The 18,227-nt window shown below is 36.6% G+C and overlaps 1 protein-coding gene across 1 annotated transcript; it reads right to left on the reverse strand.

The window, feature by feature from the left end:
- Positions 1 to 16,018: 16,018 nt before the first annotated feature.
- On the reverse strand, positions 16,019 to 17,152 carry LOC129639821 (actin-related protein T1-like). The gene has a single exon (XM_055565076.1). It carries the CDS (start codon positions 17,150 to 17,152, stop codon positions 16,019 to 16,021), a length of 1,134 nt encoding a protein of 377 aa, XP_055421051.1.
- Between the last annotated feature and the right edge of the window lie 1,075 nt (positions 17,153 to 18,227).

The raw sequence follows: 18,227 nt of genomic DNA on the forward strand, positions 1-18,227 counted from the left end.
AAAGAAAAAACAAACAAAAAAATGAACAAAGAAAGCAAAATTCACTTATAGATACAGAGAACAGAATAGAGGTTGCCAAAGGGAAGAGGTGGGGAAAGGGTGAAATGGGTAAAGGGGATCAACTGTATTGTGATGAAAGGAAACTAAATTTTTGGTGGTAAGGATGTTATAGGGTATACAGAAGTAGAAATACAATGTACACATGAAACTTATATAATGTAGTAAACTGGTGTTACCTCAAGAAAATTAAACCTAAAAGAAAGCATTCAAGCCAACATTTTTATTTTAAATATAAATGAACTAAATGCTCTGGTCAAAAGAATTTCTCTCTATTCAGTACCCTGAATAGAAAACAAACAAGCAAACAATAAAATGAGATCCACCTATATGTGGCCCAAAGAGACTGATCTTATGTCTAAAGATACACATAGAATGAAAGCAAACATACGGGAAATGGTATTTTTTCCAGAAAACTACAAAAAACACAAATACATGGAGACTAATGTTAATAAAAAAATCAATGGGTCACTACAAAAATCAAAGTAGAAATTTTTAAAAATCCTTGAGAAAACTGAAAATGGAAACATAAATCTATAAAACCCATGGGACACAGAAAAAAGCAATTCTAAGAGGGTAGTCCATAGCAGTGCGGGCCTACATCAAGAAACAAGAAAAATCTCAAGTAACCTAAATGTATATTTAAATAAGCTAGGAAACCAAGAACAAATAAAGTCCAAAGTTAGTAGAAGGAAGGAAATAATAAAGATTAGAGCACAAATAATGAAATAAAGACAAGTCAATAAAACTAAATGTTGCTTCTTTAACAGGTAAATTAAATTGACAAGCCTCTAGCCAGACTCAAGAGGAAAAAAGATAGAGAATCTAATTAAATAAAATCAGAAATGAAAGAGGAGAAATTACAACTGACAACACAGAAATACAAAGGATCATAAGAGAATACTATAAACAATCATATGCTAACAAATTAGAAAAGTTAGAAGAAATGGATAAATCCTAGAAACATACAATTTTCCAAGACTAAATCATGAAGGAATGGAAAAAATTAAGAATAATTAAGTAGTTAAATTAAATCAGGAAACAAAAAACCCTTCTTGTCGAAAAAGTCCATGTCCTGGCGGCTCCACAGTTGAATTCTATGAAACATTTAAAGAAGAGTTAATACCAATCCTTCCAAAATTTTTCCAAAAAATAGAAGAGGAAGAAACACTTCCAAATTAATTTTATGGTGTCAGCATTACCCTGATAATAAATCCAGGCCAAGACATCACATACACCAAAAAAAGAAAACAATAGGTAAATATTCCTGATGAACAAAATGTAAAAATACTCAACAAAATGTTAGCAAACATAATTCAACAATATATTGAAAGTATCATATACCATGAGCAAGTGGGATTCATTCCAGGAATACAAAGATAGTTCAGTTCACTTCAGTCGCTCAGTCGTGTCTGACTCTTTGCGACCCCATGAATTGCAGCACGCCAGGCCTCCCTGTCCATCACCAACTCCCGCAGTTCACTCAGACTCACATCCATCAAGTCAGTGATGCCATCCAGCCATCTCATCCTCTGTCGTCCCCTTCTCCTCCTGCCCCCAATCCCTCCCAGCATCAGAGTCTTTTCCAATGAGTCAACTCTTTGCATGAAGTGGCCAAAGTACTGGAGTTTCAGCTTTAGCATCAGTCCTTCCAATGAACACCCAGGACTGATCTCCTTTAGGATGGACTGGTTGGATCTCCTTGCAGTCCAAGGGACTCTCAAGAGTCTTCTCCAACACCACAGTTCAAAAGCATCAATTCTTCAGCCTTATGTAGAAATAATCTCTTGGGAATGAGAAGGTCCAAATTTTGTTATACTATGATATGCTAGTAATAATAATAGAAAAGCCTTGCGGGCTACAGTCCATGGGGTTGCAAAGAGGCAGACATGACTGATAGAGTTTCACGCACACATACTCTGCATAGAAGTTAAATAAGCAGGGTGACAATATACAACCTTGAAGTACTCCTTTTCCTATTTGGAACCAGTCTGTTGTTCCATGCCCAGTTCTAAATGTTGCTTCTTGACCTGCATGCAGATTTCTCAAGAGGCAGGTCAGGTGGTCTGGTATTCCCATCTCTTTCAGAATTTTCCACAGTTGATTGTGATCCACACAGTCAAAGGCTTTGGCCTAGTCAACAAAGCAGAAATAGATGTTTTTCTGGAACTCTCTTGCTTTTTCCATGATCCAGCAGATGTTGGCAATTTGATCTCTGATTCGTCTGCCTTTTCTAAAACCAGCTTGAACATCTGTAAGTTCATGGTTCACGTATTGCTGAAGCCTGGCTTGGAGAATTTTGAGCATTACTTTACTAGTTAACATCCATTAATAAAACACCATGATACACCACATTAGCAAAATAAAGGATAAAAATTGTGTGATCATCTTGATAGATGCAGAAAAATATTTGACAAAATTCAACATTAATTTATGATTAAATGTCTCAGAAAGTATGTATAGAGAAAACATATTTCAAGATAGCAAAAGCCATATATGACAAACCCACAGCCAACATCACACTTAACGGTAAAAAGATAAAAGCATTTCCTCTAAGATCATTAACAACATAAGAATACCTACTTTCATCATTTTCATTTAACATAATCTTGGAAGTTCTTGCCATAGAAATTAGGCATTAAAAAGAAATTAAACTCATTCAAAGGAGGAAAGAATATACACTGGAAAAAAGACAGTCTTTTCGATATGTGGTGATGGGACAACCAAAGAACTACATATAAAATAATGAAATTATAAAATTTTCTCATACTAAGCACAAAAATAAACTTAAAATGCATTAAAGACCTAAATGTATGACTGGAAAGGAAACAAAAGCAAACATAAAAATGGGACCTAATTAATGTCAAAAACTTTTGCACAGCAAAGGAAACCAACAAAATGAAAAGAAAACCTACTGAATGGGAGAAAAATATTTGTAAATGGTATATCTGATAAGGACTTGATATCCTAATCATATACATAACTCATATACTTAATATTAAAAAAGAAAAAATCAATTCAAAAAAATTGGGCAGAGAACCCTGAATAGATATTTTTCCAAAGAAGATGTAGAGATGGTCACGAAACACACAAAAAAGTGCTGAACATTACTAATCATTAGAGAAATGCAAATTAAAACCACCATAAGATATCATCTCACACTTGTCAGAATGCATATTATCAAAAAGAAAAGAAACAAACAATAAAGGTTGGCAAGGATGTGGAGAAAAGAGAACCCTCATCCAGTATGGAAAACTATATGGAGGTTCCTTAAAAAGTTACAAAGAACTACTGTAAGATCCAGTAATTTACCTTTTATTGTGTTTATCGAAATAAAATTTAAAATGCTAATTTGAAAAAAATATGGATTCCTATGTTCATTGCAGCACTATTAATAACAGCCAAGATATGAAAGTATCCATCAATAGATTATTTTATACACAGACACATACATACACATACTACTCAGTCATTAAAAAAAAAAAACATTAAATCTTGGCATTTGCAACAACATGTTGGACCTGGAGGGTATTATACTAAGTGAAATAAGTCAACGGATAAAGCAAATATCATATAATTTTACTCATAAGTAGGATCTAAAAATATAAAAAAAATCATATATAAAAACAAGAAAACAGAAAGAGACTCATAGATACAGTGAACAAATTGGTAGTTGTCAGAGGTGGGGGATAGTGGGATGGATGAACAGGTGAAGCAGATTAAGAGGTCCAAATTTCCATCTGTAAAATAAGTCAGGGGATATAACGTACACATAGGGAATGTAGTCAGTAACATTTTAACAAGTTTGCATTTTGACTAGTGGTAAGTAGATTTTTTTTTAATTTTTTTATTTTATTTTTAAACTTTACATAATTGTATTAGTTTTGCCAAATATCAAAATGAATCCGCCTTTATCATGATTATTTCATAAGATATAAAAATACTGAGTCACTATGTTGTATACCTCAAACTAATATAATATTGTATGCCAAGTATAACTTAATAAAAATGCAACAAAAGGAATATTTAAATTCCCTTTTAGTGATTTCTGAGTTATATTTTCTAAGAATCTGTCAATTTCACTATTCTTATTTTATTTTTTTATTTTTTTAAATTTTATTTTATTTTTAAACTTTACATAATTGTATTAGTTTTGCCAAATATCAAAATGAATCCACCACAGGTATACATGTGTTTCCCATCCTGAACCCTCCTCCCTCCTCCCTCCCCATTCCATCCCTCTGGGTCGTCCCAGTGCACCAGCCCCAAGCATCCAGTATCGTGTATCGAACCTGGACTGGCAACTCGTTTCATACATGATATTTTACATGTTTCAGTGCCATTCTCCCAAATCTTCCCACCCTCTCCCTCTCTCACAGAGTCCATAAGACTGTTCTATACATCAGTGTCTCTTTTGCTGTCTCGTACACAGGGTTATTGTTACCATCTTTCTAAATTCCATATATATGCGTTAGTATACTGTATTGGTGTTTTTCTTTCTGGCTTACTTCCACTATTCTTATTTTAAAACTCATTATCTTATTACAATTTAAATCATTTGGCACTGTTTATGCAGAATATTATTTTTGTCATTATCTCATTTTTCCTAAATCAATCTTTCACAAGTTTTTCAGTTTTATTAGTTTTTTCTAATTTTTCTAAAGAACATTTAATTTTGCTATTCCTTTCTAACTAATCTTTGGGTTTTGCTCATACATTTTTATTATTTATTTATTTTTTCCCAATTTTATTCTATTTTTCTAATTTATTTAAATGGATACTTAGTTAATTATAAGCCTCTTCACTTCAAATATAATATTTGAAGGCTATACATATCACTAATTTTAATTTTACCTGAAATGTACAGGTTTTGTAGATGCCGCAATATCTCATTTAAAGAATTATGGCTTTATGTGAAGGTCTCCAATATTAACTTCAAGATATGTGCTAGACATTATCCCATGCCACACAAGAAGTCATCAAAACAATAAACATGAGGATCTTTAGATGTCTTCAACTCTATAATTATGCTCTTGTTTCTCTCCATGTTACAATTTCTCTTTAATTTGTTCTATGAGGATTTTCTCTATTTATTTGACAATTCAAAGACACACACACAGACTTTATGCAGAATTTATGAAACCCTATGCCAGTGAGTATATTAAGCTAATTCTTTTAGTATTTCTACGTATATAAATTTATTAATATTTTATTTGAAATAATGCATGCATCATCTATTTCCACCATATCAGGGAAACTGATACCCAGTTTTTCTATGGCTTCCCACCAAAAAACCTAGGAAAAATATATAGGAAAAGAAACTGTCTCAGACATTGGAAATCGGCAATTAAAGACTGATCAGTGAGTGAAGGGGAACAAAAAAGGTGGTTCCCCCTTGCTTTCTGCATTGAGCATTTTCCAGATTTGGAGGCGGTGAGAGGAAATCCAAAACTAAACATGACAGTCTCACTGACTGAGGAGAAAGTTATTGGTGTACAAGTAGCCTGATGCAGCTGGGATTTGTGTAACAAGCTATTGGAGAGGAGGGAAACAGGCATATTTTGATCTCAGAAATCTGCATTAAATTTCCTTTGAGCTTTTGTAAACAAATACCTAGCTGTGCAAACATAAGATAAAATTCCATGATGCTTGAAAAAGATGACAGGGAGCTAAAAACTCAACAAAGAACATAGGTCAAACAGGGTTAGATGTTCAATTTTGGTGATCTGTAGAAAAGGGATATTGTTGAATATCTAGTTTATTCAGTAGAAATATCAGAAGAGTTATGGCTTAATAGCAGAAGAAAACTATCCCTAGAATAAGTTTAATTTGATATTCATTTGACAAAAGCTTTAAAAGAAGCCATGAGAGGATTGAATTATTTGTAAGCAACAACTACTAGCCAAAACAAATGTCAATCCTCCTTAAATAAATTTAGAATCACAGACATTCAACAATATGTAATTTTAAATATTTATAATCCAATAATAAGTTACTTGGGCATGAACTTTGTGCAAACTCTGGGAGATCATGAGGAACAGAGAGGCCTAGAGTGCTGCACTCCACGGGGTCATGGACAGTTGGACATGACTGGGCAACTAAATGACAATCAGTTGCTAGACATAAGGACAAGCAGAAAAATATAATACATACCAATGATGAAGAGCAGTCAATACAAGCATATTCAGAAATGACAGAGATAGACATTCACAGAAAAAAAGATTTTGAACTTTTATTATGAATACACTCAAGGATTTAAAGGACAATATAAACATAAGGAGGAAAAAAGAAGATATAAAAATAATCAAGTAGATATTAGAACCGAAAGATGCAATATTTCATAGAAAGAATCATTGGAAGTGTTTATGAGCTTATTAGACATTGTACAAAAATTTATCAGTAAATTTTTTGGGGAAAAAAGCATTAGCAACAAGAAACAATCAATTTTGAGACCAGAGTAGGGAAAAAAGATTGTGGAAAAAGTGAGCAGAAACTCAAGGACCTGTGGGAAAATATCAAACATTCTAATATACATGTAATTAGATTTTGAGAAGAGAAGAAAATATTAGTGCCAAAATACTAAATAAAGAGCCAGTGGCCAAATATTTCATATTTTATGAAAACTAGTAACCCAAAAAAACTCAATTGCAGTAAACACAATGAAAAATATACCCATAAATCATAAAAAAAAAGTTAAAAATTAGGGAATTCCCTGGCTGTCCAGTGGTTAAAACTCCACACTTTCACTGCAGGGTGCGCAGGTTTGATCCCTGATTGGGGAACCAAGATTTCACATGCTGCATAGTGCAGCCAAAACAACAACAAAAAGATAACCAAAAAAAAATTTTTTTGCAAAATCAATACCTAAAGAAAACTTAAAAAAAAAATCTGGATTACAGAGGAATGCATTACATATAGTGGAACAAAGATGAATAATTGCAAATTTCCATCAGAAATGCTGAAATTCAGTCAACAGTGGAGTGATAATTTCGAAGTACTTAAACTAAAATTTTACCTGTTTTACCTGTAGTCAAAATGTTTATGTTCAGAATGTGTGTTCTGCTTCAGTCTTGAGGTTGTAGTTCAAATGTTAATTTAGTTTATAAAATCTATGCAATAATATTTCTTTTCCATGGGGATGGTCTTGATCCCTGTCTCCTGTACAATGTCACGAACCTCCATCCATAGTTCATCAGGCACTCTGTCTATCAGATCTAGTCCCTTAAACCTACTTCTCACTTCCACTGTATAATCCACTGTATAATAAAGGATTTGATTTAGGTCATACCTGAATGGTCTAGTGATTTTCCCTACTTTGTTCAATTTAAGTCTGAATTTGGCAATAAGGAGTTCATGATCTGAACCACAGTCAGCTCCCGGTCTTGATTTGCTGACTGTATAGAGCGTCTCCATCTTTGGCTGCAAAGAATATAATCAATCTGATTTTGGTGTTGACCATCTGGTGATGTCCATGTATAGAGTCTTCTCTTGTGTTGTTGGAAGAGGGTGTTTGCTATGACCAGTGAGTTCTTTTGGCAAAACTCTATTAGCCTTTGCCCTGCTTCATTCCGTACTCCAAGGCCAAATTTGCCTGTTACTCCAGGTGTTTCTTGACTTCCTACTTTTGCATTTCAGTCCCCTATAATGAAAAGGACATCTTTTTTGGGTGTTAGTTCTAAAAGATCTTGTAGGTCTTCATAGAACCGTTCAACTTGAGCTTCTTCAGCATTACTGGTTTGGGCATTGACTTGCATTACCGTGATATTGAATGGTTTGCCTTGGAAACGAACAGAGATCATTCTCTCATTTTTGAGATTGCATCCAAGTACTGCATTTCAGACTCTTTTGTTGACCATTATGGCTACTCCATTTCTTCTAAGGGATTCCTGCCCACAGTAGTAGATACAATGGTCATCTGAGTTAAATTCACCCATTCCAGTCCATTTTAGTTCACTGATTCCTAGAATGTTGACGTTCCCTCTTGCCATCTCCTGTTTGACCACTTCCAATTTGCCTTGATTTATGGACCTAACATTCCAGGTTCCTATGCAATATTGCTCTTTACAGCATTGGACCTTGCTTCTACCACCAGTCACATCCACAAGTGGGTATTGTTTTTGCTTTGGCTCCATCCCTTCATTCTCTCTGGAGTTATTTCTTCACTGATCTCCAGTAGCATATTGGGCACTTACTGACCTGGGGAGTTCCTCTTTCAGTATCCTATCATTTTGCCTTTTCATACTGTTCATGGGGTTCTCAAGGCAAGAATACTGAAGTGGTTTGCCATTCCCTTCTCCAGTGGACCACATTCTGTCAGACCTCTCCAACATGATCCGTCCATCTAGGGTGGCCCTACATGGCATGGTTTAGTTTCATTGAGTTATACAAGGCTGTGGTCTGTGTGATCAGATTGTCTAGTTTTCTGTGATTACAGATTCACCACTGCAGATGGTGATTGCAGCCATGAAATTAAAAGACACTAACTCCTTGGAAGGAAAGCTATGACCAACCTAGATAGTATATTAAAAAGCAGAGACATTACTTTGCCAACAAAGGTCCGTCTAGTCAAGGCTATGGTTTTTCCAGTAGTCATGTACGGATGTGAGAGTTGGACTGTGAAGAAAGCTGAGTGCTGAAGAATTGATGCTTTTGAACTGTGGTGGTGGAGAAGACTCTTGAGAGTCCCTTGGACTGCAAGGAGATCCAACCAGCCCATCCTAAAGGAGATCAGTCCTGGGTGTTCATTGGAAGCTGAAACTCCAATACTTTGGCCACCTCATGTGAATATTTGACTCATTGGAAAAGACCCTGATGCTGGGAGGGATTGGGGGCAAGAGAAGAAGGGGATGACAGAGGATGAGCTGGCTGGATGGCATCACTGACTTGATGGACATGAATTTGGGTAAACTCCAGGAGTTGGTGATGGACAGGGAGGCCTGGCATGCTGCAATTCATGGGGTCACAAAGAATCGGACACGACTGAGCAACTGAACTGTACTGAACTGATGCAATCATGTTCTATTTATCCCACAAGTGTGTTGCACAGAATCAGAATTCCACCCCATAGTTTCCTCATCATCAACTGGGAGTAAGATAGTCACCAGCTCATAACTTCAAGTGGGGGGATTCAGAATTTCACCACTAGGCTTCTAGAAGGAGTAACAACTGATTACTTCATGGCAGGAATGATGAGCTCCACCTACAGGATCTGTGTATCAAGGGGGTCTCCTCCTTACAGCAGAGAGGATGTTGAGAATCAAGAGTTCTGTTCACAGGCTTCAAGGAGGATGGACACCATATTGTAACTGCATAATAGGAGTTGGAAGACATGATCTGCCCACTGACTCCAACTGATGCAGTACTTACTATGGTGTATGAAATATAAAGTATTTTTGTGTTGTCTTAAAAACAAGCAGGTGTGTGTGTTTTCTGTCATTGTGCTTCTCTTTTCCTGTCCTTCATCTAAAGATAAAAGTGAAAATGGAGTTGCTCAGTCGTGTCCGACTCTGCAACCCTATGGACTGTAGCATGCCAAGCTCCTCCATCCATTGGATTTTCCAGGCAAGAATACTGGAGTGGGTTGCTATTTCCCTCTCTGGGGGATCTGCCCAACCCAGGGAGCGAACTCAGGTCTCCCACACCGCAGGCAGACTCTTTACCATCTGAACCACCAGGGAAGCTCCTCATCTAAAGATATCAAGCATTTAAAAAAAAATCTGTATCCACTGACATTTCCACACTGCACCTTTCTCTAGCATCAAAGCTGAGGTGTGAAGCAGGTGAGAATAATTTAATTCACTCTCAAGGCATGTTATTATTTCCTTTTTGTAAGCATCTATATTCATAGCCACAATTCCACAAATGTGGTGGGGTCATGTCATGGATTATAACTGGGCAGGTTGGAAGGTGTAAAGAGGCATATAAATAACTTGTCTTTTAGTCTGTATAAGTCTGAGAGAGGAAAGTTATGCCAAGATTTGATGAAGAATTGAGTATATGACTTATTTTTTAGTTTGTATGTCCAGACCATGAGAAGACATAGTTAGATCTGATGTAGAAGTCTTTGCATGACCAAGAGATGCTGGAATTTGCGATAGAAGCAATAATTGGATGAACATCTGGAACTGTTTTCCTTAGAAAAGATCTATTTTCTACGTTATATGAGTGAGAGAAAAAGGTGAAGCTGTTTTAGTAGCCATATTGGTGAACCATGGAAGATTGACAGTTGTCCTCACTATCCTCTCTCTTATTCTTCCATAGTTATAGAATTCTCACTGGTAATATGGTCTCACACACACACAAATTCTCCAGCTTCCCTTGCCTCTAACTGTGGGCACGTGACCAAATTCTGGACAGATTGGATGAACAAAACGGATGTGTTAAATTTATCATTTGAATCTTTAAAAGAAAGAAGAAAACACTATATCCCTTCTATTCTGTGTTCTCAGCAGTGATATATTGGGAGCAAAAGCAGCCATTTTGATTCACAGTGTTCTAGGAAAAAAATCTACAACTTTTGCTACCAGAGTGGTTTGGTTATAGAATCTAATAGAAAGGACTGAATTCTGTAGTTCTTCACTGACTGGAAGGCAATGGAAAAGGAAGAGACCACTGATTCCTACACCAAGATGGATGGATGGATTGCCAAAACATAATGCTGAGTCAGTATCAGCCACTAAATAGTACATAATGTATGATTCCACTTTATGAAATTTTAGAATAGATAAACTATTCTATAATGACAGAATAGGGAGTAGGGATGTGGGAAAATAACCAACAGTCATGAAGGAATGCTAGGGTGGGCGGTTGATCAAGATCAACACATCCTGATTGTGTTGGTGGCTACATGGATGTATACATTTGTTATGTCATGGCAAACATTCATTTTAATATATTACCAAGGTTTATATTAAAAGCACACTGAGTATCAACAAAGTCTATAGCTCTTGAACAAGAGTCAGCAAAATCTTTCTTGAAGAGGACATACCAAATATTTTAGATTTATGGGACATAGTCTTTCCTACAACTGCTCAGCTTTGGCAAAATAAGAACAAAATCAGTAATAGAAAATGTATAACTAATGTGTAAGGCTGTATTCCAGTACAACCTTATTTATAAAAAGAGGAGCTGGATTGTGTACAATAGTTGTCAACTCCTACTTCAAAGGAAATTTTTGAAAAAATATAGAATTCTGTTAGATTTTGACTGCTTCTTATTTTTAGTGAATTCCTACAAAAGAGAAATCAATTCAATCTGAATTTTTTTCAGCAAGCAGAGATAAAAATGAATACAGCTTTCCTAAGAAGATCCTCTCAGCCTACTGCCTATAGTTTATATTGACGGAGATTCTCCTACTTCAGGGCTTTGCCTGGTGAAAAATTTCAATGATTCTGTATTCCAACTTGCAGTGCTTATAAAATGTGGCTTCAAAGTGCAGCTCTATTAGGAGTCAAGACTGTTGACATTTTCTCAAGCACCTCCCAGTAAGTACTCTCCTAGTCCGTAAGAGCCAGAGCCTGCAAGTAACAGAACGGATATTGAGTCACCAGTATGACATCATCCCTTAAGAAGCCCAACCATCTACTTGATTAATAATTGGTTATTTTGAGTTCCACCCATCCAAGAAAATGCAACATTAATATCTAGTTAGGACAGGGCACTATCCTTTATTCATCTTAATCCAGTGGCTACTTTATGTTGTTATATCCCCAAGAGCTAGACCACTTGGGCCAGGCACCAAGAAGTGAAAGTAGGAGTCATTCCACTCAAAAACATTCCCAATAACTCACTTGGGGAATTTGAGCTTTCCACAACATACATATTCTATGTGTTTAGAGATTTTGGTCTCCAGAATGAAGTCACTTACTCTAGGTAAGAAGTAAGAAGCCCATTAAACTTAAATCTATGGCTTCTATCAGGTTGTTTTGGAATTCTAGTGAAAGATGAGCAAACAAAAAACTCTGCAATTATGAGTAGGTGGGGCTGCTGCTACAAAAAATGTTTAACATTCAGATCTTTCTTTAATTCACCATGGTGTTTTTTTCTTTAAATGAGCAAGAAACAGCAACCATGACCTGAGAAGTACTGAGAATGTGAGTCAAATCATCAAGCAAGTAAGGTAGACCAACAGAAATGCCAGCAAAAAGGGAAAGGTAATACTAAATGGGGGCTGGAGGAGAGAAGTGATGCATATCAATTAAGGCCCTGCAACCAACTGAAGTGTTGAGTGCTATAGTTTGTAAATACTATGAGTCCTCTTTTTGAACATTTTCCCAGAAATAATGACCAACCAGCATCCTGGAGATGTGCCTGGATGGAGTAAAGTTATTTTGAGAAATAAGTGATTCTGAGTGGTACAAGGCATGAAACTTAGTGGATGAAATTGGCACCCATAGAATTTCCCATTATTGGGTAATACACCCCTCCCCTACCTCCCATGAGCAATGGTTGATAACAACTCATATTTCCTATAAACAAGAAATGGGGAACAGGGAAATAATTTGTACCAGGGACAGATCCACAGGGTCCTCCTTGGTTTCACTAGTACCTGTGGTACAATGATAAATTAAATTGGTCACATTAGGAATCCTTGATTTTTTCATGTTTTAACATAATATTTTAACATTTTACACTTCACTTTTGCAACATGATAAAGGTAGCCTTGAAGATAATATTAATAATTTATGGCAAATAGTATCTCTTTTGTTTTAGACAGTTTTTATCATGAATGGAAGTTGATTATGCTGAAATACTTTGGCATCTATGGAAATGTAGTGAATTATATCCATATGTTTACAAATGGTATAGCAACCTTGCATTTCAGTAACTGAAATTGAACTTGGAAAAGAAGTTTTTTCACACATTGAAGAATTTGGTATGTTCATATTTTGCTAATGAAATTTGCATCTATGTTTATGAATGTGATTGATATGAATTTGTATTTTATATATCATCTATGATTGGTTATGATTTAAATTGTATTTATAAAATGGGTTCATATTTGTTCTTTTTTCAATACTATTAAAGAATGTGAATAAAAATGAAATGTTCAAATTGTGAATAAATGATAGAAAGTAACCTAGACAAATATCTAGATAATACTTTGTCAAGATTTTTAAATACATTTTGCACCAGGTAGGAATTTCTGTTTTTAAAATATAGTAGATAAACTTATTTTTGTGAGATTAAGTGTGAAGTTATTTATAGTGTTGAAACCAAGCAGGACCCTGTGAGGCCCTCCTGGGCATAAAAGCCTTTCTGTGTCCCCTGTTTCTGGTTTGTAGGAAATGGTTTCATTCAGTCTCCTTGACTTTCCCTGAGTTCCAAAGGGCAGATTCAAACAGTTGCCAATCAGGGAAGGGGGAGGAAGTGAAGACACATGGGAAGAGCAGTCAAGAAACAGTAGTGTATACCTGTGGTGGATTCATTTTGATATTTGGCAAAACCAATACAATATTGTAAAGTTTAAAAATAAAATAAAATTAAAAAAAAAAAAGAAACAGTACTGTAGCCTTGGGTAACTGTCCTGGTCCTTCCTCAAGGAATATGCATAGCAATATTTTTAAGCTCCTCTATACAACTAAGGTCCCCATCCAGGTGGAGCATGGCAACTTCAGGCCTGAGCACAAAATTCCCTGCAGCCCTCACCCCAAATTCTGCCTATAAAAACTTTCCCCACCAAAGCATTGAGGAGTTTGGGGGTTTTGACCATGAGACACCTATTCTTGCTCAGCTAGTTTATCTGGCCTCACTGTGCATCCGGCACAGGAATATACTTTGGTAACATTTTTTCTAACTTCAAACTTGGATATTTAGCTCTCTGATATTCAACCTTCTTTTTACTTATATAAACATTTAATACTATACATTTCTTACTGATTCCAGCATTAACTGCATTCCATCTCAATATCTAGTACTGTGTTATCATTCAATTTTAGTTAGCTTACAATTTTTATTACAATTTCTTCTTTGACACATTTGTAGTTTAGAAATGCCTTTTAATATTTCCAATTGAAGTCATTTATGTTTTTGGTTATTTTTTTTACAAATTTATAGGAGGAATTCCTTCTATTTATATATATGTATATAGTCTAAATTTAATTAACATTTCTCTTTCTGAGAAATACAGGTATATTCAGATTTTTAGCTCCAACTTGTTTCCATGATTTATGTCCTTCTGTATTAGAGAATTGTCATTCTTATTATCATGTTGATACTATGAATGTGTACAGTCAGTATTTTTAAATTTACCTCCATGTTCACCATTCTTTGATGTTCATTATTTCTTAGTCACCATATATATCTTACTATGGGATTATTTTTATACATCCTCAAATAATCATGCAAAATCTCCTTTAGTTATGGACTATTGGGAGTAAACACATTTCAGTTGTTTTCAGAAAGTATTTTTACCATCTTTCTTGGAATAGTTTTCCTGGATATATAATTCTATAGTTTGACAGTAATGTTTTCCTAGCTCTTTGAACGTGTCATGCTTCTGATTCCATTGTGGTTTTGCCAACCTGTCCATAGGCAGAAGTGTGATATTCAATCACATGTCTCAAATGAATGTAAAAATAAAATACCTGATTTATAGTGATTTCTGTTTGATAATTTTCATTTTCATGGCTGTATTGTAAAATAAGCTAGCAATGTGATACCCTGAAAACATAGTTGGAAAGATGTGTGCAAAATAGAATTCCTTTTTTTTAAGATGGTTTCAATTCATTCAGGATGATTTTTTTAGTATAGTTCTTTTTGATTTGCTCCCACTCCCATCTTCTTTCCACCAGTATATCTTTTATTACATTCTTCTCCACCAACCTGTGTAGCTCTAAAACCCAGTTCCTTGCAGAGTTTATGATTAACCTCTCTATCCAAAATTTTATCCCCTTTCTTGTTCACATCTGCCCCCCCCCCCCTTAAGATTGAGGAGTATCAAAGAAAAGGGGGACTGAAACCAAGCAGGACCAATAGTTTATAACAACTATAAATGAAATATAACCTTTAAAGATTGTGATTTGCTACATGGCACACCTATAACTTATATTACACAGCAACTATACTTCAATTTAAAAAGCAGAGGTATTGGTTCTTAATACTTCAACCAGGAGTATGGGCCCTAAGCTTAGAGATCGTTAAACAAATAGTGATTTCTGTGCACACCTCTCCTCTTTGACAAGGACAACAGCTCTATTTTATTTAGCTACCTAACAGTGAAAAGTAGTGAAAGGGTTAGTTACTCAGTCATCTCTGACTCTTTGTGACCTCATGGACTGTAGCCCACTAGGTTCCTCTGCCTATGGAAGTCTCCAGGCAAGAATACTGAAGTGGGTAGCCATTCCCTTCTCCAGGGGATCTTCCCAACCCAGGGACTGAACCCAGGTCTCCTGCATTAAAGGCATATTCTTTACTGTCTGAGCCACCAAGGAAGCCTGCCTAACAGTAGAGACTTGTATTGTGCTAATTATGAACCAGTTGACTGAAAGGGTCATTTGAGCCCTAAGAGCTGAGTAGCATTCCTTCTACTTAATTCCCCTCCTTCCCTACATGTTCTCTTGTAATTCTGTCTTTACTTAGCACTGGATCTATCAGAAATATCTAAGACACTTGATTAAAATGAAGATTCTAGGGATCATACTGAATAAAGCTACTAGGCATTGAGGCTCACCTGCTTTCACTATAGATCCTGCAAGTGGACCCAGTTGTAACACATAACCCAAGGCTTTATCAGGACGAAACAACTGAATAGGTCCCTGAGACAGGAAGGGTGGACTAGAATCACTTAAAAAGAATCAGTACCTAGATCAAAAGTTACTCTTATGCTATCAAAAATGAACCAAAACCCAAAATGCCATATCACTTTTATTGAATACATGCTGAAGTTCTAAAGGAAGATGTCACCTTCCACCAGTGCTCCTGTGATCTGACAATTTAAGCTGTCCCCTGTGCTCTGAATCCTTTAAAAGCATTTTCTCTGGATAACACATGCCCCAAACTCCATGAAGTCTGCAGAAGTGATCCACATTTGCTTGAAACTGCTCAGAGAGGTCATGATGGAAGCACCAATCCATGCAGAGAAACATCTATCAGGAGAAGCAGTGATCTTGATGGGAGTGCCTCTGAAGGCCAGCTGTTCCAGTTCCTTCATAAGTCTTTCCTCAAGCCCAGGGAAGAGAGTGGTGCCCCCAGACAGAACAATTTCTGCAAAAAGATTCTTCTGGATATCGGTGTCACACTTCATAATGCTGCTGGAGACCATTTTTGATAGTCCTGGGTTGTGGACACCTAGGTGGTCAGGCGCAAAAAGAATCTCAGGTACCTGGTACAGCTGGTCCCCAAGGTGGATGACATTCCCATCTGGTAGCTTGTATTCTTTCATGATCTCCTCTGGCTTCTTACAGAGTTCTTTCTCTGGTTCCAAGGCAACATAGCACAGCGTCTCTTTTATGTCATCCACTAAGGCCTTGTTGAGTATGCAAGGGTAATTATACCCACTAGCCAGGAGGAGTCGGGTGAGGTGCTCTGTGATGTCCCTGCCTGCCACATAGAGCTTGGTGACAGCATGAGGCAGGGAGTAACCCTCAAAGATGGGGACAGTGCAAGTGATCCCATCCCCACTGTCCACCACTAGGCCCGTGACAGCGGCAGAGGCATAGAGTGCTACGACCGCGTGGTTGGACAGGTAAAAGGCAGGCACATTGAAGGTCTCAAACATCACTTCTGTTGTCTTCTCGCGAGTCTCTCTTGGGTTCAAGGAGGGCTCAGTCATGAGCACAGGTTGTTGACAGGGTTTTACTCCCAGTTCCCACTCAAAAAGATACTTCCAGAGTTTCTCCATGTCATCCCATTTTGTTACCAGTCCACGCTCAATGGGGTAGTGCAACTGCAAGGCCTCATACTTGAGCAGGGCGTTTTCTCCCACAACATAATTTTTCTGATTGGCTTCTGGTAAAGCCATGTTGAATTTAGGATGCCCCACCACAGAACTGATGACATGACGGGGCCCAATCTCTCCAGACATACCTACTTTACAGAGTCTTGATCCATTGTCAAAAATTACGGCTGGAGTATCTAATGAGTATGGGTTAAACATGTCTGCAGGATGCTCTTCTGACCTTCACCAAAGTAAAGAAAGAACACGGCCACTTTTGTGAGATAACATGTACCTTTGGAAGTTTATCAGCCACAGGATTCCAAAGCTCTCAGGTTGTCACTGAAGCAGAGCTAGCAGGCTGTCCCCTATCCCCACCCTCAACCCATGAATCTTGTCCCTTTTGAGGCAGTGCAAGGCCTGCTGAGGCAATTTCAGTGATGACTGCTCCCTATGTAATAATGTAACCAAGGCAACAATTGTTCTCAGAGAGCATCAGAGGGTGTTAAAGGGGCGGGGTCTCTGAGCCACCAGTGCTCCTAGCTTGGAGAGACTTGAAACAGAGGAAGGCAAACCATACCTCTGAACCTCTTTTATAAGTCTGAACATGAAGCAAAAGCCTATCCTCAGAATCAAATGAAGTAGCCTAGCTGTGAGGTTGTCCCAGAAAGGTGGCTTCTATGCTCAACTGAGCTGCTGCTTGTGAGATGACAAGCATACTCTTTCCTTTGTTAATGGAAGTAACTAACCATCAAACACACATTCAGATTGGAGTAAAGATCTTTATAATCCAGTTCTAGAGGTGCTCTTTCTTTTATTCCCCTTTATATTTATTTTGTTTTAGAACAGTTTTACTGAGAAACATTTCATATATAATACTTTCACCCATTTATATAGTACATTTCCATGAATTTCAGTATATTCACTATGTACAAACATTACAGAAGTCAAGTTTAGAATATTTTCCCTGCTCCCTTTAGCTATCACCTTCTTCAGGCCATCCTCATGAGCCCTGAAGACCACTAATATATTTTTTGTCTCTATAAATTTATCTCTTCTGATTTTTCACTTAAATGGAATTGTATGTATGGCCTTTCATGCCTGGCTTCATTTATTCAGCATACTTTATTCAAAGTTCTTCCATATGAATATAACACTTTTTTTTAATACTATTTGATAGCATAACATTTTTTCCCACAGTATTTATTTGTAATCCCATCTTATTTCTGTAAGGTTGGTAGTAATATCTCCTTTTTTGAAACTTTTAAGGAAACTGGCATTTGGTTTAATTGATTCC

The sequence above is a fragment of the Bubalus kerabau genome, chromosome X (assembly GCF_029407905.1).
Source record: "Bubalus kerabau isolate K-KA32 ecotype Philippines breed swamp buffalo chromosome X, PCC_UOA_SB_1v2, whole genome shotgun sequence".
Lineage (NCBI taxonomy): Eukaryota > Metazoa > Chordata > Mammalia > Artiodactyla > Bovidae > Bubalus > Bubalus kerabau.